This window comes from Nomascus leucogenys, chromosome 18 (genome assembly GCF_006542625.1).
Source record: "Nomascus leucogenys isolate Asia chromosome 18, Asia_NLE_v1, whole genome shotgun sequence".
In the NCBI taxonomy this organism is placed as follows: Eukaryota; Metazoa; Chordata; class Mammalia; order Primates; family Hylobatidae; genus Nomascus; species Nomascus leucogenys.
Genome location: NC_044398.1, coordinates 24556533 through 24582411, shown reverse-complemented (window position 1 = coordinate 24582411; position 25879 = coordinate 24556533). Strand labels below are relative to the sequence as shown.

Here is a 25879-nt window from a genome sequence, read left to right as displayed (position 1 = left end):
ATGAGGTTTTGCAATGTTGGCCAGGCTGGTCTCAAACTCCTGACCCTCACCAATCCCTATTGGGATTGCAGGCATAAGCCATAATGCCCAGCCTCCGAGGGCTTTTAACAGAAATAGATATCTGGATTTTTCAAAAGCTTTTAGGATAATCATGTGATTTTTCTTTTTAGTCTTAATATATTTAATTACATTGATGGATTTTAAAATGCTAAACTAATTCTATACTCCTAGTCATGATGAATTACTCTTTTAATATATTGTTCAGTTTGATGTGCTAAAATTATTTGAAGAATTTTTACATCTGTGTTTATGAGGGATATTGGGCTGTAGTTTTCTTTTCTTGCAATACTTTGTTTTTGGTATGAAGGAAATGCTGACCTCATGAAATAAGATAGGTATATTTCTCCCTCTTCAATTTTCTGGGACAGTTTGTATACAACTGGTATTACATCTTTCTGAAATCTGTGTTAAAATTCAACACTGCCAAGTGCAGTGGCTCATGCTTGTAATCCCAGCACTTTGGGAGGCTGAGGTGGAAGGACTCGCTTGAGTGCAGGAGGTTGAAACCAGCCTAGGCAACAAAACGAGACCCCCTCTCTACAAAAATTAAAAATTAGCCAGCCGTGGTGGTTTGCACCTGTCGTCCTAGCTGCTCGGGAGGTTGAGATAGGAGGATCACTTCAACCCAGGAGTTTGAGCTTGCAGTGAGACATGATTGTTCCATTGTACTATAGCCTGGGTGAGAGAGTGAGACCTTGTCTCAAAACAAACAAACAAACAGAAAAGAATTAAACACTGAAGCAATTCAGCCTTTGAGGTTTCTTTGTAGCAACGGTTTTAACTACAAGTTCAATTTCTTTAATAATCTAAACGGACTTTTTCTATTTCTTCTTGAGTATGATTTAGTACTTTGTGTCTTTTAACACATTTGTCCATTTCATAAAGGTTGTCAAATATATTGTAATAATATTGACAGGAGGGAAGAGAACATCTAGTCTAGAGCTGATTTTAACCTGCTAATGAGACAAAATTCCTTTTAATACTCTATTTGAAGCCTCGTGAATTACGAGGTTATCCACTCCGACTAGTAGGATAGGAATGGTTATAGGTCCTCATGTGTGTACTGAAGACTGTCCTCTATAATCTTTTTAGGTGGTTCTTTTCCTGGTCTTCCTTAATTTCTTCACAAAAATGCACTGATTCATACTCAGCTGAAGACTTGGTAGGATTCTGCAAATGTCCTGTGTTCTCTCTCTATTCAGCTAGTTCTTCTCTGGTACTTTTAACTTACAAACACTAGCTGTCTTAGACCCCTTGAACTTCCAGCTCCAACTCCTCATTAAAAGAGACTGCAAGGCTCTACTTGAGTTACCCTTCTTTTTTCTTTTTGAGACAGAGTCTCAATCACCCTGGCTGGAGTGCAGTGATGCAATTTTGGCTCACTGCAACCTCTGCTTCCCAGGTTCAAGTAATTTTCATGCCTCAGCCACCCGAGTAGCTGGGATTACAGGCGCACAACCACCCTGCCAGGCTTTTTTGTATTTTTAGTAGAGACGGGGTTTCACCATGTTGGCCAGGCCGGTCTTGAACTCCTGACCTCAAAGGATCCACTCACCTCAGCCTCCCAAAGTGCTGGTATTACAGGCGTGAGCCACTGTGCCTGGCCTTAGTTACCTTTCTTCTGTTGCCTGGAAATTATCTCCAAGGAGTCAGCTGGGGTAATCATCAGGTTTATCTTATTTATTTCTTGTCTCACAGGGATCATTGATCATTGCCTGTGAAGAAATAATCTTTGTGGACAAGGTTTTTTTTTAAATATTGAGGCTATCAGAAGTTTTAAATCATCATTACTACCGGACAATCCTCTGACAAGAGGAAGGTGACATCACGTAGAAAATAAGGGCCAAGTGTGTTTGGTTTTAGCTGAGTTTTGACATTTTGAAAATTTATACTAAACACTGTATATTTTATTTTTTTGAGGGGGGAAATATTAAAGAATCCTATGTATATTCTCTGAGAACTATATTTTATCCTTCATCACATTTTAGAAGTAAAATGTCCCTTTTTTCCTGGAGAACTAAAGATAACATTATCACTGTAGTATTCAAGGAGAAAAACAATGGATGATGAGATTAAAGGGATAAAGCATTTTACTCTACTTGCTTTTTATAATCAAATATGGTATAATTTTTATTATCCCTATTAAATTTCATCACTCAACTGATATTTAGAGTCTACTAACATTTAAAAAAAATCTGATTTTGACCTTCAACTTACCTAGTATGTATTAAGGTGTTGTATTATTTGCATTTGAATTATATGCAAATATAGCTTTATCTAAATCACTGTTAGTTTACTTAAGCAAAGGCAGGGTAAACACTGAGGCGTACCCCTAGAAATCGATTTATTTATCAACAGACCTTTTGAGACTGCTTCAATAAAATACCAAATACCTCTAATTGTCTTATAGCCAATCTTTATTATTCTATAGTCCACGTAATGACAGACATTCTCAAATATACTATGTATCCACTGCTTATTGGTCTGCCATAATAGGTACTTAAGTACTATATAAATACCTCTTGAAGTGAATTCAAGTGAACAATAATCATACCAAAAGAGAAAAGATTTTCTTGCCCCATGACTTACAGCCACGTAGCAGCTTACAGTTTTACCACTTCCTCTTCTAGGTGGGGAAAAATAATTCCTTTAATAATCTATACTAAGCTGTGATCCAACTTTTAAGTTTACTGATTTGTAGAATCAATCTTTTTTTAAAAATTTGTGGTAAACTATACATACGATAAAATTTTCCATTTTAAGTATGCAATTCATTGGCACTAAATACATTCACAGTGTGGCGCAACTATCACCACTATCCATTTCCAGAACTTTTTCATCATCCCAAACAGAAGCTCTGTACTTATTACACAATAATGCCTCATTCCTCCCCACCCCACTCGCAGGTAACCACTATCCTACTATGTGTCTCTATGAATTGGCCTATTCTAGGTACTTCTTGTAAGTGGAATTCTTCTTAGAAAATCTAATAATTGTCTGATGTGTCTGGCTTATTTTACTTAACATAGTATTTTCAAAATTCATTCATGTTGTAATATGTATCAAAATTTCATTTAAGGCTAAATAACACTCCATTGTATATATACATGAAATTTTGTTTATTCATCTGTTGATGAATATTTGATTTGCTTCTATCTTAGCTATTGTGAATAATGCGGCTATGGACATTGGTGTACAATTATCTGAGTCCCTGCTTTCGGTTATTTTGGGTAATATACCTAGAAGTAGAACTGCTAGATCATATGGTAATAATTCTACGTTTAACATCTTGAGGAACCACCAAATTGTCTTCTACATTCCCGTTTTACATGCCCACCAGAAATACACGAGTGTTTCCAATTTCTCCACATCTTCACCAATACTTGTTAATTTCCATTTTTTAAAACAATTGTCATTCTGATGGGTGTGAAGTGGTATCTAATTTTGGTTTTGATTTGCACTTCTTGACTGGTTATGTTGAGCATCTTTTCATGTGTTTACTGGCCATCTGCATATCTTCTTCGAATAAATGTTTATTAAATTCCTTTTATCATTATTGAATTATGTTGTTAGTTTGCTTATTGTTGAGTTGTTACTGTGTTAAATATTCTGAATATGAATCCTTTATCAGATACACAATTTGCAAATATTAACTCCCATTCCACTAGTTGTCTTTTCACATTCTTGATAGGGTCCTTCGATTCACAAAAATTGTTAATTTTGATGATGTCTAATTTATCTATTCTTTCCATTTGTTGCTAGTACTTTGGAGTCTTTTTTTTTTTTTTTAAGTGAAGATTGTTTTGACATCATCAGCATCTACTGCAAACTTAAACCACTTTTGGGACTATTCTTTTCTCTTTTGTCTCTACCAAACTTTTAGCATCATTCCCTGATTCTAAATACATTTTCCACCTTCTTTTTACATATCTTTTACAAATTCGAGCTTTTTTTTTTAAGTTTTAAAACTGTTATAAGTTGAATGTTGTCACTGTATGTTTACATATTCATTGGTACAATTTACATCGAGATTTTTACTTATCCATTTTTGCAAAGATATGTACACAAAGATACATATTCAATAACTGAGAAACAAGTGAAACTTCTGATCTATACTTTCAGGTTTGTTCGATCATGATACTTCTGATAAGGATCATGGACATACCAGTTTCGCCTCTTCCAGAAGGACAATGTCATTTTATCTTAAGAGTTTACTCTGGGTTTCATTGCAGAATACAAATTCCCTCAATTGCTTTTTTCTTGCAGGTGCCTTTTTCCATAATTTTTTCTTATAACCAGCCCTTCTCATCCAAAGGCCACAATGAAGTCGAAGAAACCTATAGATGACGGCTTTCACAATCTTTCTCTTGCCTTTTCGTGTACTGACGCATGTTAGAGATCTGACTGGCAGCTTCAAGACACTTGGAAGCAAGGGGGCCACTCTATTAAGGATCGCTGAAGTATGCCCACATGTCAGGTTTCTCTCAGATGCAGTAAGTGTGGGAGTGGAGGAAACAACCGGTGTCTGAATATGACTAAAACGTCCAGTGGACAATGCAGAAATAAGAGAGGCATTTTTGACACAGTTTTGGTAGGCTGAAGATGCCAAAATATTCAGAGGCCTTAAGATTCCTGAAGCTGCTCTCACTGCACTGGCAAAGGCAGAGGCAGCTATCTTGTCATCCTCCAAATTTGAGCTCTTATTAAAGAGTTTTCTGCATGCTCTGCTATGTTTTTTTAAAAGGTCCCTCCACATTCTCTCCTTAATTAAGATCATTTGTGACTATAAAGTCCAAATAGCATTTTTTATGGCATTCAATCTCCCTAAGCTTTCTTTACTTCCAAAGTCTCATTCTTTGGAATCATATTTAGGTTTTGTTTTTTTTTTTCCTGAGACGGGGTCTCGCTCAGTTGTCCAGGCTGGAGTGCAGTGGCGCAATCTCGGCTCACTGCAAGCTCTGCCTCCTGGGTTCACGCCATTCTCCTGTCTCAGCCTTCCGAGTAGCTGGGACTACAGGCACTTGCCACTACGCCCGGCTAATTTTTTGTATTTTAAGTAGAGACGGGCTTTCACTGTGTTAGCCAGGATGGTCTCAATCTCCTGACCTCATGATTCGCCCACCTCTGCCTCCCAAAGTGCTGGGATTACAGGCGTGAGCCACCACGCCCAGCCTCTTTGGAATCATATTCATCTTTTTTAAAAGTTTTAAGATTTGTCTCTTAAACTCTAGAGAACTTATTTAAGTGCTGCCAGTCTGATCTTTCTTGACTACTTAGAACTCTGAGACCAAGTGTTAACTTTTCCCAGTGATTCTCAAGACTACTGAGAGCAATGCTTTAATGTTATTCAAAGGGCTTGAATAGCACTTTTCCCATTTACTTCTTTTACCCTTTAGAAAATAAAACTGTTAATAAGGAAAAACTAAATGGAAGATCTTAGTCAAATTAGGCTTCTAGCAGTTATATGGCACTTGGCTATTACCACTATTTCTTGCCAGTATCTCAATTTGTGAATTATCAAGAATATAGCATTTCCTTCCAATGTCACCATTTATAACCAATGTAACCACCACCTTTGCAGATACACTATGATATTATTTCTATGGATCATCCTTTAATCTTTACCCAGGTGATCTCATAAATTTCCAGGTCAATTTTTATGTTATTCTAGGCAGACGGCAGTTACTAGATATAAAATTGATGAATATATTCAAATTATGTTAGAACTATGGAATTAGAATCAGAATGAACTTCTGGGATGATTAATACAATACCTTCATTGTATACATTAAACCATCAAGTGACATGGCCAAGTCACAGGAAGACACACTGAAGGTTTTTTTCCTCTTTCATGGATTTTAAAGAGGTATAAACAGTAAATAAGAGGTATAAATAGTAAATAAGCAATCAAAGTAAATAAGCATTTAAGTAAATAAGCATTTCCATAATTTAGAATGGAAGAAAATACATTCTTGGTAGAAAGAAAAAACTGTAATTGTTGAGATGAAATTCCATTTTATCACCTTCAAATATAACAAACAATATTTTAAAAATGATATTAATAAAGAAATATAAATGTAATTATCAAAATTTACTCATAATTTATTAAACAAATATCAAATGGACTTAGACTCTGAAGAGACTTAAAAAAGTGATGAATGTGCTTTTTATCCTGATTGTGGTCATAGTAACAGTTCAGGTATCCATCTGTAAAAACTCACAGAAATTACAGTAAAAAGGATGACTCTTACTATAAGTAAATTAAACTTCAAACACCTAAACTTCAAAAAATAAATGTTGGGCCAGGCACAGTGGCTCATACCTGTAATCCTAGCACTTTGGGAGGCTGAGGCGATCAGGTTACCTGAGGTCAGGAGTTCGTGACCAGCCTGGCCAACATGGTGAAACCCTGTCTCTACTAAAAATACAAAATTAGCTGGGCATGGTGGCACATGCCTATAAACCCAGCTACTTAGGAGGCTGAGGCAGGAGAACTGCTTTAACCCGGGAAGGAGAGGTTGCAGTGAGCCAAGATCATGCCATTACACTACAGCCTGGACGAAAAGAGGCAAACTCCACCTCAAAAAAATAAAAAAATAAAAATAAATAAATAAATAAATGCTTCACTAAGAAATAAGTTAGTATATACTGAAGGAAATATTGAAAATACTGACAGCAGTTGACATTGAGGCAATTTTGTTGCACGATTCTCAAGTTTATACAAAAATTTAGGATTTAATTTATATATTTCTAAACATATATACACACATCAGAAATAAACAAACAAAAAACCCCCAGGTTCTTTTGAAGAAGGAAAGGTAACTCACTGTCTCATTTCCAAAAAGTATGTCAACATAAGGCATAACTTTCATCAATGATTCCTTGTAGAACTGGCTAATAAATGGTGCAGACAGATTCAAAGTGAAAATCCTGTTGTTTTCGGAAGCATGGTGAGCCACTTTTAATACTGACTCTGGGGAAACTGTAAGAAAAAAGCCCTGGATGAAGAAAAAAGGAGGGAAAATTAGAAATGCCATCTCCACAGTCACTCTCAGTGAGAATAAAAGAAACCTATACAAAATACAAAAGTATATAAAATACAATTATAAGATGCAAGGCAGAAAATAGCAACATTTGACTGGAAGGATATTTGATCATATAAATACCATATGCTTGATACATGCCATTACTTCAGAGAATAAAGCATTACTTATTTCATACTAGGTTTATATGCTCAATACTAAAGAATTCTGGAAATTCATGAAAGAAAAAATATTTGAAAGGTCTCATTCAAGATAATAATTAAATTTGAATTAGGGAAATTGTACTATGAAGGCAAACTGAATCCTTTTAGCTTCTTACAAACAGTTTGGAATATATATTTTTTGAGATAAGGTTTCACTATATTGCCCAGGCTGGTCCTGAACTCCTGGGATAAAGCAATCCTCCTACCTCAGCCCTCCAAGTAGCTGGGATTACAGGTGCACACCACTGAGCCTGGCTGAGTTTGTATTCTTATAAGTGACTTTAAAATAATCTGTTTATTAAGATCATAACTTCTGGCTGGGCACAACGAATCACACCTGGAATTCCAGCACTTTGGGAGGCCAAGATGGGCCGATCACTTGAGTCTAGGAGTTCCAAACCAGCTTGGGCAACATGGCGGAACTCTGTCTCTACCAAAATTTCAAAAATTAGCTGGGTGTGTTGGTGTGTGCCTGTGGTCCCAGCTACTCATGGGACTGAGATGGGAGGATTGCTATAGCCCAGGGGGTGGAGGTTGAAGTGAGCCGAGATCACACCACTGCATTCCAGCCTGGGAAATACAGGGAGACCTTGTCTCTAAATCAATCAATCAATCAATCATATCTTGTTACCTTAAGAAATATCTAAATTGATTTTTGAGGAAGATTCTGAATTAGAATTTTCAAATAATGAGAAAAGAATTCAGTAATGCAAAAGAAAAATATTTAATTAAAATTTCATGTCAGGAAAGCTGCATTAAAAATGCTATTTATCTACAGCTTTAATATTAATGAAAGTCTTATTAAAACATATTTATGCTTTCTAGATGAAAGCATAGGCAAAGACATACATGTATATACAGGAAATCAGTTTGGGTGGTGCACAAACAAGTAAAGGAATACACAAAGGGCAATAATAGAAGACTTGAAAAGGTTGGCGAAGTTAAGAATACAAAGGGCCTTGGGTGGCAGGGTAGGAATCTATTTGGTGGGCAATGTGCAAGAGGGGTAGGAGTGGATCATGGGTAATGAATATTTCTGTGAAAGGAAGGAATAACAAGCTTATGGGAAAATTTAAAGCAAAGTTAACCTGGGCAGCAACAATTCAGCAACAGTTAATAAATGTCTACATTTGGCTGTGTAAAAGAAAACCATATTAGGAGTACTACATACAGGACTTGGCAATTGTTTAAGATGTGGAAGGCAAAGAAGAAAAGAGTCAAAAGATGATTGAGATTTTTGAATCTGGTTCTATCATTAATAAAAGTGGAAAATTCCAGAATAAGATCTGGCCTAGATGGTAAAGAGTGTTTAGTTGTGGTCATACTACAGTTGAGGTTCTAAGGGATCTCTTAAGTATCTACCAGAAAGTTGGACTTAGAGGAAAGGCCATGAAGGAGGTGAGGTCAAAGAGGTGTTGTAATTCCCAAGGCAGAGAACACAGAACAAAAGAGGACGAAGGAAAAAATGGAGAACAAAAATTAGAGGAAATAAAAAAGGAAGAGGAGAAAACAAGAGGAGGCCGAATGAGGACAGTAGAAGTGATGGTGAAGAAACTAAGCAAGGGAAATTTTAAGAAGGTGCTATGGGGAAGTAGAGAAAGAAAGGAATGAGTAAAAGTCATAAGATTTGATGATTAACAGAAAGCACTTAGTATGATGGTAAAAGTAGTTGTTAAAAAAGGAATGGTGAGAAAGTAAGGTAAGAATAACTATTTTCAAAGCTTCATCAGTAATGATAATAAAACCATCTGAAATGTAATGAGTAATTATTGTGTCCCAGGCACTATACTATACAGCAACTCAGTTATTGTTTTTTCCTCACATCAAACCTATGAGGTGGACACTTATTAGTTTCTTTTGATAAATAAAGCAAGATAGAGAAGTTAAGAGATGTTTCTTAGGACACACAGCTTACATATGATGAAGCCTGGATTCATATGACTCCAGATATGTTGCTAGTTTGAGCAGATAATAAGAGGAGGAAAAGGCACAAATGCTTTTTTGCGGGGGAGGGTGGGCAGGGAAAGGAAGGAATAAGAGATTTGCTTTTAAGGGCAGGGAAAGTTGGAAAGATTTTGCTTTTCAAAGAAAAGGATCTATTGGAGAAATAGAAGAATGAAGAGGCAAGGGAGAGAGGATAATTAGAGCAAAGAACTAGAGGAAGTGGGAGCACTGGAAACTAGAAGGGGAGAAGAACTGGCTTATAAATGGAAGAAATAACCTTGAAAATATAAAAGAAACTTCTTTTAAAAGTTACAAAAATGCTACTGAGATATTCGCTTATAACTGAAGGATCAACGATTTCCATAATGCAAACTCTGAAAAGTTTCAAAAGAAAAAAAATCTTTTAAAATATTACTTTCAAATTTCAAATAGACTACAATAAGAAGACTAAAAAAATTAATTTTGTGGCAGGAGCCATGTGTATTGGGATCCATCTTTTAAGGAAGGGTTTATTGCCTTTATATATATTCTGAGACATTAAGAGAGAATTGTCTACTATAATTGTGTCAGGGCCCAGAGTACAATACCCCAAAATATGGCCCCCTAGCAATTGAGAAAACCCGCAGAAGCAAGGTCACTCTGACCTTCTCCCACCTTTGTGTGTGAAAGCTGGCCATAAAGCCCTATTCCAAAGGGGTCCTGCCCTATACCTGGTGGCCAAGAATAATCTAACAGACAGGACTTGCTGGCTTCCACATCCTCCAACCCTAAGTTTATTACCATTAGATCATACCCCTTTTGTCTAATGTTTCTCTACAACTATCCATGTCTTTCATCAGACTTCACATAAAAATACAGTTTTTGCTGGTCTTTGGGTCTTAATTTCTGAAGGCTCCTGTGTCATGTAAAACTTTGTTAAATAAATTTATTACGCTTTTCTCTTGTTAATCTTTTTCATTACAGAGGGTTCAGTCATGACCCTTGTGATGGATGAGGAAAATATGTTACTTTTTCCCCCCTACAACTGCCTCTTATCACTTTAAAGTACTGCTAGTGAAATTCTAAATGTTTTAGTATGTTTAGTGAAATACAAAATGTTTTTGTATAATAACAATATTTCTCATCATTTAAAAATTGAATCCATTAATTCTTTACCAAAATTCAAGTGTTCTAAGAGGCAACAAATCTGAGTCTTAGTTATTATTTTTAAATGTTTTTATCTCTCTTTTTTAACCAAGTATCCTATCACTTGCAAACTATGAGCATCCAAGCTGCTGCTTTGCTATTTCTGTCACTTGGAGAATTAAAACGAACAGTTTATACAGCATCTTGTCTCCATAGTAATATGGATGTACTGTCTTGCTTTTTAGTCTTTCACTTAATGAGAAGATTTTAAAGCTTTCCCCCTCTATTTCTCCCCAAACTGTTCCAGCATGAAATAAAAACCTCCCATAGCTAGCATTCTGCCAGCTGTGGATTAACCACAGCCAGCCACAGAATGGTCTACATAAATAGTAACCTGGTCAAATAATTAGGCTTCTCACCAACTTCAGACTGAAAATTTGATCTGTGCTAAAATACATCTGATTGTAATTTAAGGTACAGAACACTGTGCCCCTGGAGTCTAAATCTGGCCCCAATCCAAATGTATGTATGCTATGTGTGTGTTTTCCTTTAAAATACAACACAAGAGTCTTGTGATATGGATAGTATGATGTCAATTTTGTTAATTTTATAAATATACAAAACTCGTCAACTTTTAAATTAAAGGGAAATTCACTATTTAAATTAATTCTATTTTTGAATGATCTCTTGTTTTTCTTTCTGTAAATATTTAGTATTTAAACAATTTGGGGTTTATGCTCTGTTAGATCGCAAAGACTGTTAAAATTGATGCCATCCATAATTTTTCTTGCTAGATTTATAACCTTTGCTAGGCCACATGTTCCAGACTATAGTATCACCAAAAATAAAAACAGTGCCATTACAAAATTTTTTTCTACATGTAAGGTTTGCAACAAAATCAAGTCTATAGTTTAGAAAAATATATAACCAATAAAATCTTGTACTTTACTAATTAGGGATTTCAGTCTGCACAACAGTTAGCTGTTTATCTTTGATCCTATAACTAAAAGCAAAGTAGATGTTAACACTTAGAGGATGGATAACATCAATTAGAAGTGAGAATGAAGTGGGACTGTTGTATTCATTACAACAGAAAACAAAACAACACAAAGTAGTAGCAGTAGGACAGACCGTTTTAGTGGAGCCAGACTTAATGCTTGGAAATCTAAAAAACTTAAACACATTACACAACCACTCTAAGGATTTTTCAGAGTAGTTTAAATGTGAGAGAATGTTAGGAACAACATTGTTTAATATACTAAAGGAAAAAATTGCCCTTTTTGCTCTTTTTTTTTTTTTTTACCAGTGTTTACCTTAATTCAAGGTAATCATTTGGCGTTCTTTTAAATTGTCTTTGCCTAACAGCACAACCTCTTTTCATTATTTCTATTACCAATTATGTGAGGAATAGGGGTATGTGTATGTGTATGTGTGCATGCACACCTATGTAAATTCCAGGCATTTATAACTCTTGGAAGTATAAGTCTATATTAATTCAAAAGGAAATAAACCTATGTAAAATAACCATGACTATACTTAATCAACTGTGGATACATGGTGATATAGAAAAAAAAGCCTTTGTTTTCATTGAGAACAATATTCTGATAAGAATATAATAGGGAAGAATATATGGTATTATTTTGAAATATTTGAAACAGTAGATTTTAATCTATTTAGGTCCATCTACTTCCTGATTAACTACACATATGCATAAAACTATGCAGTGGTGGTCAGCAACTATACATAATGAGGCTTTATCTAAAAATAATGGATAAGCACTGGATTCAACTGAAGGTTAAGAACTTGTAATTTAGTTTCTTTTCTAACAATTACATAATCATATATTCCAGTTTGCTAAAAACATTTTTTAAAAATACATAGAAAATCTACGATAAAAGAGAAGTAAATATCAAACTTCTAGAGTGGGAAAAACTTTCAAGCTTACAGAGCAAGTATTATCTGAATATTTGCTATAGTAAAAGTAAAAGGTTCAGTTGGTACTCCCAGAAAGAAAAAAACAAACAAATAAGCAAAAGATGAGGAAAAACATGACAAAGGGTTAGTATCTTTAGTCCACAAAGAAATTTAAAAGTAGACTAAAAATTAAACAAACATTAGGACACCAGTAGATAAATAAACCATAACATAAAAAAGTATTCCATTGAAAGAGAAATACATAGTAAATAAATATGTAGAGAAATATTCCTCTCTAGTAACTAAAGAAACAACATGGTAACAATGATGAAGAAAGGTTGATGAAACAAATATTAATACTGCTGATGGTACTGCAACTGACAACAGTCTTTCAGGAAATAATTTGAAAATACACAAGATGAACCATAAACAAATTTATACTCTTTGACCCAATAATTCTACTTCTGAGAGTCTACTTTAAGAAAGTAATCCAAAACATGGGAAAATACACATTCATAAACTTATCAGTGTATTTATTTCATTGAAATCAATGTAAAAAATGACAGAGGAACAGTCAAGAATTGGCTATATACTCTAAAGCTCACTACTGATCACTTAAAATGTGACTAGTGCAAAGAGAGGCTTGAATTTTAAATTTACTTTAAATTTAAATGAAGAAGCTACATGTAGATGATGAGCATAAGTAACGTGGCTACTATGATTGTGAAACTAAACTTTTAATTTACTTTCATTAATTTAAATGTAAAAATTGAAGCATTTCATATTTTTCTGCTGGAGCTTTATTGTTTTGGTAGGACTACATTTTATTTTGACATTGAAAGTTTAGTGACATAATTCACTGGTATATATGTAAAATAGGTACATTTCAAAGATGTACTATGAAAAGAAGGTTCAAATCTAATAATTTTTATGTCTAATATGGTATATAATTTTTATGTTGAAACAATAAATATTTTAGATATATTAGGTTAAATAAAATACATTATTAATCTGTTTCTTTTTACATTTTTCATATGGGTCCTGGAAAATTTTAAATTATATTTCTATTGAATAGCACCACTTCAGAGAATATTTTAAAGATATTACAAATGATGATGATGAGGAAAACTAAGTAGTAAAGTAGAAAATGCTTATGGCACATAAATATTCAATTAAATAGAAGACATACAAATAGTTGTACACAGTATGATTATAACCTACATTAAATCAATAGTAAAAAAGATTATAAGGGAATAACCAAAAGTAAAACTGGTTAAGTTTAGGTACAAAAATTGTGGATAATTCTAACATTTTCTTTGTTTTTCAAAATTTGGTAATATGGTTAGATGGCACTTCTGATAAAAAAGTATTGATTGCTCATATCTCTTAAACAATTTTTATCAGGAGAGCCATCTAACCATATCACTGAATTTTGAAAAATAAATTGTAAGAAATATCCATAAGTTTTCACCCCAATTTAACCATTTATAGTTTTGGTGTATTTGTGTCTACACAAACAAGAGATGTTTACAAATAGTAAGAAGCTTAACTTAATAAACAGGAGTAAGAGTAGATCATACACAGCTGGGAGTAAGTCTATATTACTTCTTTGAGTAGACAGAAGGCTCAAAAAGGAACAAACTAAATATGAGACTAGCAGCTTTAAGAAAGCATAAACCACTATTTATAGAAGAAAAATAAAATAAAGATGTGTGGTAACAGAAAAATATTTGGACAACCAGAGAGCCCAACCAAGCCTAGACTAGCACTGATGAGGAAAGGGCTAAGACTACCAGATGCTTGTGTCTCAAGATGTATCACTGTCGTCTGTTCTAAAGAACATAATTAGCTTGTTTTCCATGCCATAACTTAGGTGCCATAGTAACACTAGTCAGAGAACAGGGCTGAGAGAATGAATAAATTACAAGTCAAAAATAACAAATATAACAACCATATAGCATGCTGTCTTCCTCTTAATGGGTCCTACATGTTTTGTGAATCTCCCAGAAAGTATAAAATATATTTTGTTCTCAGAGTCGATCAAATATGAGTTATGACAAAGCATAGTTCCTGTCTGCTTGTAAGAAAAATGTTGGCCCTGACAATGATTAAGATAATGTATAAATCATTTATAATTACAATGTTATAATATGCAGTATTTCATACAAACAACAGCAACAGAATTACTAAAAGAAGAAAGCTAGAACAAATACACTTGTGAACGCCATAAAGATTATGTTACCAATGACAGAAGGCAATGTAAAGAAATAGAAGAGAATAATTCACCTGGATCTTCTTCCTGCCTATGTGGTTCCTTTTGGAAGCAGAAAATCACATAGTCTACATATCTTTTAATCTTTTTTTTTTTTTTTGAGACAGAGACTCGCCCAGTTGCCTAGACTAGAGTGCAGTGGTGCAATCACAGCTCAGTGCACCCTCGACCTCCTGGGCTCAGGTGATCCTCCCACCTCTGTCTCCTAAGTAGCTGGGACTACAGGCATGCACCACCACGCCCAGCTAGTTTTTGTATTTTTAGTAGAAACAGGATTTTGTCATGTTGCCCAGTCTGGTTTCCAACTACTGAGCTCAAGCCATACGCCTGCCTCAGCCTCCCAAAGTGCTGGGGTTACAGATGCAAGCCACCACACCCAGCTCATTTTAATCTGTTTAAGGATTAAAATACTCCCAACTTCAGGTATGTTATAAATGAAGAAGTCCATTTTCTTCTATCCCACATAACTCCCTCAAAAAAGGAAGTAAAATGAGGAAAAAGATACAGTAGAAAGAAGATGGGCTTTAAGGGAATATATAGGAGCATATTTATATAGCTCTGTTGAACATAAAACAAAGTGTGAGGAATCCTAGAAGTCTATTTCTAGGGGAAAAGATGAGAATGTGGTGAATGCACACTGATATGGTTTGGCTCTGTGTTCCCACCCAAATCTCATCCTTAATTGTGCTCCCATAATTCCCACGTGTTGTGGGAGAGACTGGTGGGAGATAATTTGAATCATGAGGGTGGTTTCCCTCATACTGTTCTCGTGGTAGTGAATAAGTCTCACGAGATCTGATGGTTTTATCAGGGGTTTCTGCTTTTGCCTCCCACCATGATTCTGAGGCCTCCCAAGCCATGTGGACCTGTAAGTCCAATTAAACCTTTTTTTCTTCCAGTCTCAGGTATGCCATTATCAGCAGCATGAAAACAGACTAATACACACACTACTATGCAGAGATTAAAAGCAATAAAGGAGTTGGGCACAGTGGCTCCAGCCTATAATCCCAGCACTTTGGGAGGCTGAGGCAGGCAGATCACTTGAGGTCAGGAGTTCAAAACCAGCCTAGCCAACATGGTGAGATCCCATCTCTACCAAAAATACAAAAATTAGTTGGGTATGGTGGTGGGTGCCTGTAGTCCCAGCTACTTGGGAGGCTGAGGCAGGGGAATCGCTTGAACCAAAGAGGTGGAGGTTGCAGTGATCTGAGATTGCACCATTGCACTCCAGCCTGGGCAACAGAGCAAGACTCCATCTCAAAAAAAAAAAAAAAAAAAGCAATAAAGGAGTAACATCGGCAAGATGGCTGAGTAGGGATACCTGGTGCTTGTCTAACCCACAAAAAAAAAGGATCAAGGCAACAAACAAACAGCTAAGATTTGACTGGAGTGTGAAGGAAGAGTAGCGGGGTGCACTGATGGAATGAAGATCCACCTGTGGTGATTAGAAGTCTAGGAAGGCAGCATAGAGACACTCAAACTCGTGGTCCCATCTTCCCTACCTAGATCAGATCTGTCGGGAGACAGGAGGGAATTGCTATTGCAGGGAAAAAAGTCAGCAGAAGATCCCTACCAGCCCTCTTTGCCACCACAAACACATGAAGTCCTTACTACACAAGAATCCCATAGTCCTCACAAGCCCTGAGCCCATTTTGGAGAGCTGCCAGGAATTCATGCAGCTGCACTGCCCTGGATTAAGAGCACAAGGTGTCTACTCCCCATCCAACCACTGTAAGCCAAACTGCTGTAACATGGCGCCATCTTGAGAATAGCCACCTGTGTAGTATGCCCTCCTCTGGGGGGAAAGTGGCCACTGCATCTCTCCAGAACTGGGGCTCCATCTTCATTATGCCAACTCCAAACAAGTTTCTGAACACCATGATCCAAGCTGGTGAAGGGTGGACTCAGGACTGGCTGTTATTCTGGTCTTGCACAGCAAGAAAACCAAGTCCCATGGCCGTACCACCAACAGAGAAACCCGTCTGCCGGTCTTGCCCACAGCAACCCTGCTCTTAAGCTGGCCAAACTGCTGGGCTCTCTTCTCTAAGCAGGAGACCTCCCTGAGCCTCTGACAAGGTAATATGGCCGAGGGCCAGCAGAGTAGGGCTACCTGCAAGCAATCAGAACCTGAGAAACAGACACACAGCTCCCCCATAGGCACACCCTTGGCCTGCCCAACAGTCCTGTACCCCCAATAAGGGCCTGAGAGATAGTCCCACAGACTGCCCCCGTGCCACAGGGAATATCTCCAAGCCAGCCAAGTGGCCAAAAGCCCATGTCCCAGACCTGAAAGCTGCTCCTGGCAGGCATGTCCCCAGGTTGCCCAAGCAACCTTATACTTGTATTTCTGGTCAGAGTAACAGCCTTGTGGCCCCAATCTCAGCAAGCCAATCTCACCAACCAAGTTGGCTGACCTACTATGTGCACATACATACCCCAGACCTGGGAAACAGTCTAGTGAGCCCACTCCTGGCAAAGTGGCATCACCATTGCCACAAACTCTCTCAGCCCATGCCACTGAGAAACTCACAAATGCCACTAGAGTGGATTACAGCTAAAGAAATTACTCAGAGACTACACAACTGCATGCATCTAGAAATAGGGCTAATGTACCCCACCAAACCAACAACCCAAGACTCATTCATATTCTTTCTTTCTTTCTTTTTTTTTTTTTTTTGAGATGGAGTCTCACTCTGTCGCTCAGGCTGGAGTGCAGTGGTGCGGTCTCGGCTCACTGCAAGCTCCGCTTCCCGGGTTCATGCCATTCTCCTGCCTCAGCCTCCCAAGTAGCTGGGACTACAGGCACCCACCACCAAGCCCGGCTAATTTTTTTGTATTTTTAGTAGAGACAGGGTTTCACCATGTTAGCCAGGATGGTCTCGATCTCCTGACCTCATGATCCACCCGCCTTGGCCTCCCAAAGTGCTGGGATTACAGGCTTGAGCCACCGCGCCCAGCCTAATATTCTTTCTTATGAAATCTACTCCATAAAATTAAAAGAGATGACTTTTCCACCAGATGCATAGAAATCAACACAGGGACACATCAACCATGAAAAAGCAAGAAAAAGCCTGGGCAACATGGTGAAACCCTGTCTCTACTAAAAACCACAAAAATTAGCAGGGCATATTGGTGAGTGTCTGTAGTTCCAGCTACCTGGGGAGCTGAGGTGGGAGGACCACTTGAGCATACGAGGTAGAGGCTGCAGTGAGCTGAGATTGTGCCACTGCACTCCAGCCTGGGCAACAGAATGAGAACTTGTCTTAAAAGAAGAAGAAGGAAAAAAAGCAAGAAAACATGTAATGTCAAAAGGAAAACAATAATTATGTAGTAACAGACTCCAAACTATAAGGAAATATATGAAATGTGAGAAAAAAATCAAAATAATAATCTTAAACAAATTCAATAAGATACAAGAGAATACCGATAGATAATTCAACAAAGTCAGGAAAACAGTTTATGATTTGAAAGAGAAATTCAACAAAGACAGATATCATAAAAAAGAATGAAGCAGAAATCCTAGAGCTGAAGAATTTAATGAATGAAATAAAAAATACAATAAAGAGCTAAACAACAGACTAGACCAAGAAGAAGAATTTCTGAACTTGAAGAATGATCTTTTGAAATAACACAGGCAGACTAACTTTAAAAAAATAAAAGAGAATGAAAAAGCCTAAAGGATTTATGGGATACCACTAAGCAAACAAATATCTCCAGAAGGTGAAGGGAAAGGTGAGAAAAACATATTTAATGAAATAACAGAAAGACAGAGAGACATCCAAGTCGAGAAAGCTCAAATATAATCACCTCAAACAGGACCTCTGCAAATTGTCAAAAGTCAAAGACAAAGAAAGAATTCTAAAAGCAGCAAGATAAAAGCATTAAGTCATATAAGGGAATCCCCATTAGACTAACAGTGAATTTCTCAGCAGAAATCCTATAGTCCAGAAGAGGACAGGATAATATAGTCAAAGTACTAGAAGAAAAAAATTACTAGCCCAAGAATATGCCCAGCAAAGCTAACCTTCAGAAATGAAAGACAAATAAAATATTTCACAGACTAGCAAAACTAAGGGAATCCATCACCACTAGTCTGGCCTTGCAAGAAATGCTCAAGGGGGTCTTACACGTGGAAATGAAAAACAATAATCACCATCATGAAAATATGTGAAATTATAAAACACACTGATAGAGCTGCTGTAAAAAGGAGGAGAAAGGAATCAAACCTTTTCACTAGAGAAAACCATTCAACTGCAAAAATAACATTGAGAGAAAGTAATGAACAAAGGATATACAAACCACCAAACAATCAATAAAATGACAGGAGTAAGTCCTCACCTATCAATAATAACCCTGATTGTAAATAGATTAAGTTCCACATTTAAAAGATACATACTAGCTGAATGGATTTTTAAAAAACAAGACCCAATTATATGCTATCTACAAGAAACTCATATCACCTGTATACGCACACAGACTGGAAGTGGATGGAAAAAATATTCAATGCAAATGGAAACTAAAAGCAAACAGGAGTAGCTATACTTATATGTGGTAAAACACTCTTCAAGTCAAAAGCTGTAAAAGAAGACAGAGGGCTATTATATAATTACAAAGGGATTGATCCAACAAGAGAATATAACAATTGTAAATATATATGCACCCAATACTAAAGCACCCAGATATGTAAAGCAAATATTATTAGATCTAAAGTGAAATAATAGTTGGGGACTTCAACATCCCACTCTCAACATTGGACAGATCATATAGACAAAAAGTCAACAAAGAAATATCAGAGTTAAACTGCACCACAGACTAAATATAACAGATATTTACAGAACATTTCAGCCAACGGTGGCAGAATACACATTCTTTTCATCAGCCTATTCAACAGTCTCGGGATCAATCATGTGTAAGGACACAATAGAAGTCTCAAAATATTCTTAAAGAATCAAAATATCAAGTACTTATCTGAACACAATGGCGTAAACTTAGATATCTATAACGAGAATCATTTAGAAATATACCATTATATGAAAATTAAACAATATGCTCCTGAATGACCAATGGATGAAGAAAGAAATTAAGAATAAAATTTAAAAATTCCTTGACACAAAGGAAAACAGAAACACAACATACCAAAACCTATGGGACACAGCAAAAACAGTATTCAGAGTCAAGTTTATAGGAATAAATGTTTATATCAAAAAACAAGAAACATTTCAAGTAAACAACTTAATGGTAAACCTCAAAGAACTAGAAAAGAATAAACTAAACCCAAAATTAATGGAAGGAAAGAAATAATAATGATCAGTGCAGAAATAAACAAAAATAAGACAAAAAAATACAAAAGATCAACAAAACAAAAAGCTGGCTTCTAAACAAAATTGGCAAACCATTAGCTAGAATAAGAAAAAAGAGAGAAGATCTAAATAATTAAAATAGGAAACAAAAAAGGAGACATCACAAAAGATACCACAGAAATACAAAGGATCACTAGAGACTACCGTGAACAACTATATGCCAACCAATTTGAAAACCTAGAGAAAATGGACACATTCCTGGATACATAAAACCTACCAAGACTGAAAGAAGAAATAGAAAGCCTAAACAGACCAATGACAAGAAACAAGATTGATTTAATAACAAAAAGTCTTCCAACACCAAAAAAAAAAAAAAAAAAAAAGTCCAGAACTGGATGGCTTCACTGTTGAATTAAAACCAATTTGTCCCAAATTATTCCAAAAATGAAGCAGAAGAAATTCTTCCTAATTGATTATATGAAGCCAACATAACCATGATACCAAAAACAGATAAGTACACAACAAAAAAAGAAAATGATAGGCCAATATCCCTGATGAACATAGATGCAAAAGTCCAGAACAAAATACTAGCAAACTGAACCCAACAGCATCTCAAAAAGATTATGAGCAAGTGAAGTTTATTCCAAGAATGCAAAGATGGTCCAACATATGTCACTCAATGAATGTCTTACATCATATCAATAGAATGAAGGACAAAAACCATATGATCATCTCAATGAAAAGCAGAAAATGCTTTTGATAAAATTTAATATTCCTTCATAAAAACTCAATAAATTAGGTATAGAAGGAAAGTACCTCAACATAATAACATGTTGAAATTATCTCAACATGACAAACTCACAGCTAGCATCTTACTGAAACCTGAAAGCATTTCCTCTAAGAACTGGAACAGACAATGATGCCCTCTCTCATCACTCTTATTCAACATAGTACTGGAAGTACTAGCCACAGCAATTAGGCAAGAGAAAGAAATAAACCATATCAAAATTGAGAAGGAGGAAGTTGAATTGTCCCTGTTTGCATATGTAATGATTCTACATATTAAAAAGCCTAAAGACTCTACCAAAAAACTCTTAGAACTGATAAATGAATTCCATAAAGTTGCAGGACACAAAATCAACACACAAAAATCGGTAGTGTTTCTGTACATAAACAACAAAGTAGTTGAACAAGAATTCAAAAAGGCAACCTCATTTACAATAGCTAGAAAAGAAAACAAAATCTTGGGAATAAACTGAACCACGGTGATAAAAAACCTCTACAAGGAAGATTACAAAACACTGATGAAAGAAATTGAAGTGCATACAAATAAATGGAAAGACATCTATAGATTCAGTGCAATCCCTATCAAACTACCAATGACACTTTTCACAGAAATGGAAAAAAATTCTAAAATTTGTGTGGAAACATGGAAGACCATGAATAGCTGAAGCAATCCTGAGTAAAAAGATCAAAGCTGGAGGTACCACACTACCAGACCTCAAAATATACCACAAAGCTATAATAACACAAACAGCATGGTACCAGCATAAAAACAGATATATAGACCAATGGAAAGGCATAGAGAACCCAGAAATTTATCCACATTGTCTACAGCAAAATGATAATAAATGGTCCTGAGCAAACTGGATAGCCATATGCAGAAGAATGAAACTGGACTTCCATCTCTCACTGCATGCAAAAATCAACTCAAAGTGGATCAAAGAGGCTGGGCATGGTGGCTCACACCTGTGATCCCAACATCTTGGGAGGTCAAGGCAGGTGGATCTCTTGAGCCCAGTAGTTTGAGATCAGCCTCGACAACATGGCGAAACCCTATCTCTACAAAAAAATACAAAAATTAGCCGGGTATAGTGGCATGTGCCTGTAGTCCCAGCTACTCAGCTGGCCAAGGCGGGAGAACTGCCTGAGCCTAGGAGGTCAAGGCTGCAGTGAGTCATGATCGCACCACTGCACTCCAGCCTGGGTGACACAGCAAGACCCTGTCTCAAAAAAATGATCAAAGAACTAAATATATGACCTAAAAGGATAACCCTCCTAGAAGAAAACACAGGTGAAATGCTTTAGGACACTGATCTAGAAAAATATTTTATGAATACAACTTCAAAAGCACAAGCAATAAAAGTAAAAATAAATAAATGAGATTATATCAAACTGAAAATCTTTAGCATAGCAAAGGAAACAATCAATAGAGTGAAAAGACAACCTACAGAACGGGAAAAAATATTTGCAAACTCTTAATTCCATCAGATAGGGGATTAATACTGAGAATATACAAGGAACTCAAACATCTCAATAGCAAAAAACCAATCTTATTAAAAAATAGGTAAATGATCTGAACAGAATTTCTCAAAAGACATACAAATGGCCAACAAATATATGAAAAAGTGCTCAACATCACTAATCATCAGAGAAATGCAGATCAAAACCACAATGAGGTATCATCTCACCCCAGTTAGGATGGCTATTATCAAAAAGAAAAAAAAAATGTTGGTGAGGATGGAGAAAAGGGAACTCTTAATACATTGTTGGTGGGAATAGCCACTAGGGAGAATAGCTGGAGTTTCCTAAAAACCACAAGTAGAACTACTACATGATCCAGCAATCCTACTACTAGGAATTTATCCAAAGGAATGGAAATCATTATATTTAAGGGACATGTGTACCCCTATGCTTATTGCAGCACTATCCACAATAGCCAAGATATGGAACAAACCTAGGTGTCCAACAACAAATGAATGGATAAAGAAAATGTGTAATATATACACAAAGGAAAACCAGCCATAAAAAAGCATAAAATCCTGTGGTTCACGGCAACATAGATAAAACTGGAGGACATTATGTTAAGTGAAATGTTAGGAACAGAAAGTTAAACATGGTATGTTTTCACTCATAAGTAGAAGAGAAAAAAAAAGTTAATCTTATAGAAGTAAAAGGTAGAACAGAGGGTATTGGAGGCTGGGAAAGTAGGGGGAAGGGAAGGATAGGGAAAAATTTGTTAAAGGATACCAAAATTACAACCAGATAAGAGAAGTAAGTTATAGAATTCTATACCTCTGCAGGATGACTATTTAGTTAACAAAAATATATTAAATAGTTTAAATAGGTAGATGGAGGATATTAAATGTTCTTAACACAAAGAAATGATAAATGTTTGAGATGATGAATATGCTATTTATCCCTGTCTGATTACTATACATTACAGGTATCAAAACATCATTATAGGCCAGGCACGGTGGCTTATGCCTGTAATCCCAGCACTTTGGGAGGCTGAGGCAGGCAGATCAAGAGGTCAAGAGATCGAGATCATCCCGGCCAACACGGTGAAACCCCATCTCTACTAAAAATACAAAAATTAGCTAAGTATGGTGGTACACACCTGCAGTCCCAGCTACTCAGGAAGCTGAGGCAGGAGAATCGCTTGAACCCAGGGGGCGGAGGTTGCAGTGAGGCGAGATCAGGCCACTGCACTCCAACCTGGCGACAGAGCGAGACTCCGTCTCAAAAAAAAAAAAATCACAATGTATTCCATGAATATGTACAATTATTATTTGTAAATTATTTTTTAAAAAGTAGTAAACCAAGCCAGGCCCAGCTGCGTGCACCTGTAGTTCCAGCTATTTAGGAGGCTCAAGTGGGAGGATAGGTTGAGGCCAGGAGTTCAATGCTATCTGCACAATGATCACACCTGTGAATAACTACTGCATTCTGGTCTTGGTAACATATTAATAGCAAGACCTTGTTTCTTATAAAAGAAAAATGTGTGTTTCTTATAAAATAAAAATATAAAAGCAATAGAGTAGAAACATATATATCAAATCAGACAAGCTATAATTTACCCTTTTATATATTATGTATAATTTAAACACATATGCATGCATCTAAAATAACACAATACAGTCTTAAAGGACACATCCAAATGTAAGAGCACATATCAAACACATTAAAAGTACCCATGGTGGGAAGAGATCAGGAGTGATATGAAAAATAGAAAAAGAGAGAAACTATGCCTAAGTTAGATGAAGACAATTTGATAAGACCAAAGGAGAATTAACTCAATTCTCCTTAGTTTAAACCAACTAGTAAACTTATTTTAAAAATTTTTGCTAATCTGTCTACTTATTAACTATGTGACTCTGGACAACATAACTTTACTAGGCTTTACTGTTTTCACCTGTCAAATGGGAATAATAATGTCTCTCAAGGGCTGTGAGAATTAAATAAACGCTTAATATAGTTCCTGGCCTGTAGTATGCATTCCATACATATTTACATTGTATTGGTATTATTCCTCTAGAAATAACAGGAAAGTTAGAAAGTCTTCTGCCTCCCCTCAGAAAAGTGAGTTTTATGTTACAACCGTTAGTTACAGTGCTGAACAAAAGTATGCCCTTTAAAGATCAACAGTTTGGTATTTCCTTTGAAATACAAATACATAAAGCAAAATCCATCATTCTCTTTTAAAAAGCTATCCCTACCTCCTTTCTCTCCTTGATTTAATCATCCTATATCTTGCTGACAGATTAATCACCCTAATCACTCTTCTTTTCCTAGTAAATTAAATCCAAATGCCTCACACCCCAGCATTCAAAGTGCTCCACAATAGTACTCCAACTTATAGTAAACCAGCTGTAATCTACATTACTTCATAACATATGTCCTTGCTTCAGTCATATAGAATAATTTGCTTCTCCCAAAATAAATCTTGAGTTTTTATGTTTTCCTTCTATCTGAAATGTCCACTACCTCTAAATGTTAGAATTTACCAACATGTCAATGTCCATTTAAAATCTAACAAATTATGTCTTCATTCCCACTAACAGATGTACACATTCTTCTTTGAATGCCCATAATATGTGATATTATGAAATAAATGAGGGCAATTATTTTATTTTACTTAATGATACAAGCAACTTGTATTTGTCTTACCACTCTGACTTGACCATAACCTTAAGGGGAAGAGCACTTCTTACTTTTTTTTGTTTGATACAGCAAAAAGCACAGAAAATTTTTAAAAATGTGATTACACTTTTGTTAAGATGCTACACAAAATCCCATGTCACTAGAACCTGTTTTTAAATTTGTTTTTTTGGTTTTTTTTGAGAGGGGATTTCACTGTCACCTAGGCTGGAGTGGAGCGGCGTGATCTCGGCTTACTGCAACCTCTGCCTCCTGGGCTCAAGCGATTCTCCAACCTCACAGCCTCCACAGAAGCTGAGACTACAGGTGTGCACCACCACACCTGGTTAATTTTTGGATGTTTTGTAGAGATAGGGTTTTACCATGTTGCCCAGGCTGGTCTCAAACTCCTGGGCTCAAGTGATCTGTCCACCTCAGCCTCCCAAAATGCTGGGATTATAAGTGTGAACCACTGTGCCCAGTCTAGAAAGCTATTTTGAAAAAAAGAGAAAAAAGAAAGACTGCTGCCTTTTCACATGCTTATGGAAGAATGCATTGATTTTAGAGTTGAACAACTCTCTCAAATTCAGAGAATCTGAAACTTTCCCAGTTTACAGTGTTTTTAGTGTTTTTGTTTTTTGTTTTTTCATTTCTTCATGGTATGCCAACAAATGCCTAACATTCCTGTTTAACGTTAAGTCCAAACAATTTAATAAGTACTAGCTTTGGAATTTAATACTCAGTTAAGAAAAATACATATAAATTGAAAAAAGTCTTAAAAATCTCATTAAAAATAACTACAATACAGTTGACCCTTGTACAACATGGGTTTGAACTGCATGGATCCACTTGTGTGTAAAAATTTTTTCAAGAAGTATATCAGAAAATTTTTTGGAAATTTGTGATAGTTTGAAATATTCTACAGACAAACTGTGTAGCCTAGAAATATTGATAAAAATTGTTAAGTATGTCATGAATGCATAAAATATATGTAGATACTATTTTATCACTATCATAAAACTACAAAAATTTATTATAAAAAGTTAAAATCTATCAAAACTTACACAAGCAAACACTTACAGACCATACATGGCAGCA

At 35.9% G+C, this 25879-nt stretch overlaps 1 protein-coding gene and 1 pseudogene across 4 annotated transcripts in view; both read right to left on the bottom strand.

Moving 5' to 3' along the window:
• Positions 1-25879, bottom strand: part of ADK (adenosine kinase) — a 581536-nt gene that overhangs the window by 188938 nt on the left and 366719 nt on the right. For 2 of the 3 annotated variants that reach the window (XM_003271273.4, XM_003271272.3), the window contains exon 7: positions 6888-7058. The exons of the other annotated variant lie outside the window; for it this stretch is intronic. In XM_003271273.4, coding sequence (XP_003271321.1) covers positions 6888-7058 — 171 coding nt within the window. The remainder of the gene's footprint in view (positions 1-6887; positions 7059-25879) is intronic. 3 annotated transcript variants of the gene reach the window in all.
• Positions 4008-4935, bottom strand: LOC100584958 (annotated as a pseudogene). Its single transcript, XR_122259.4, has one exon. The product of XR_122259.4 is annotated as a 39S ribosomal protein L35, mitochondrial pseudogene (transcript).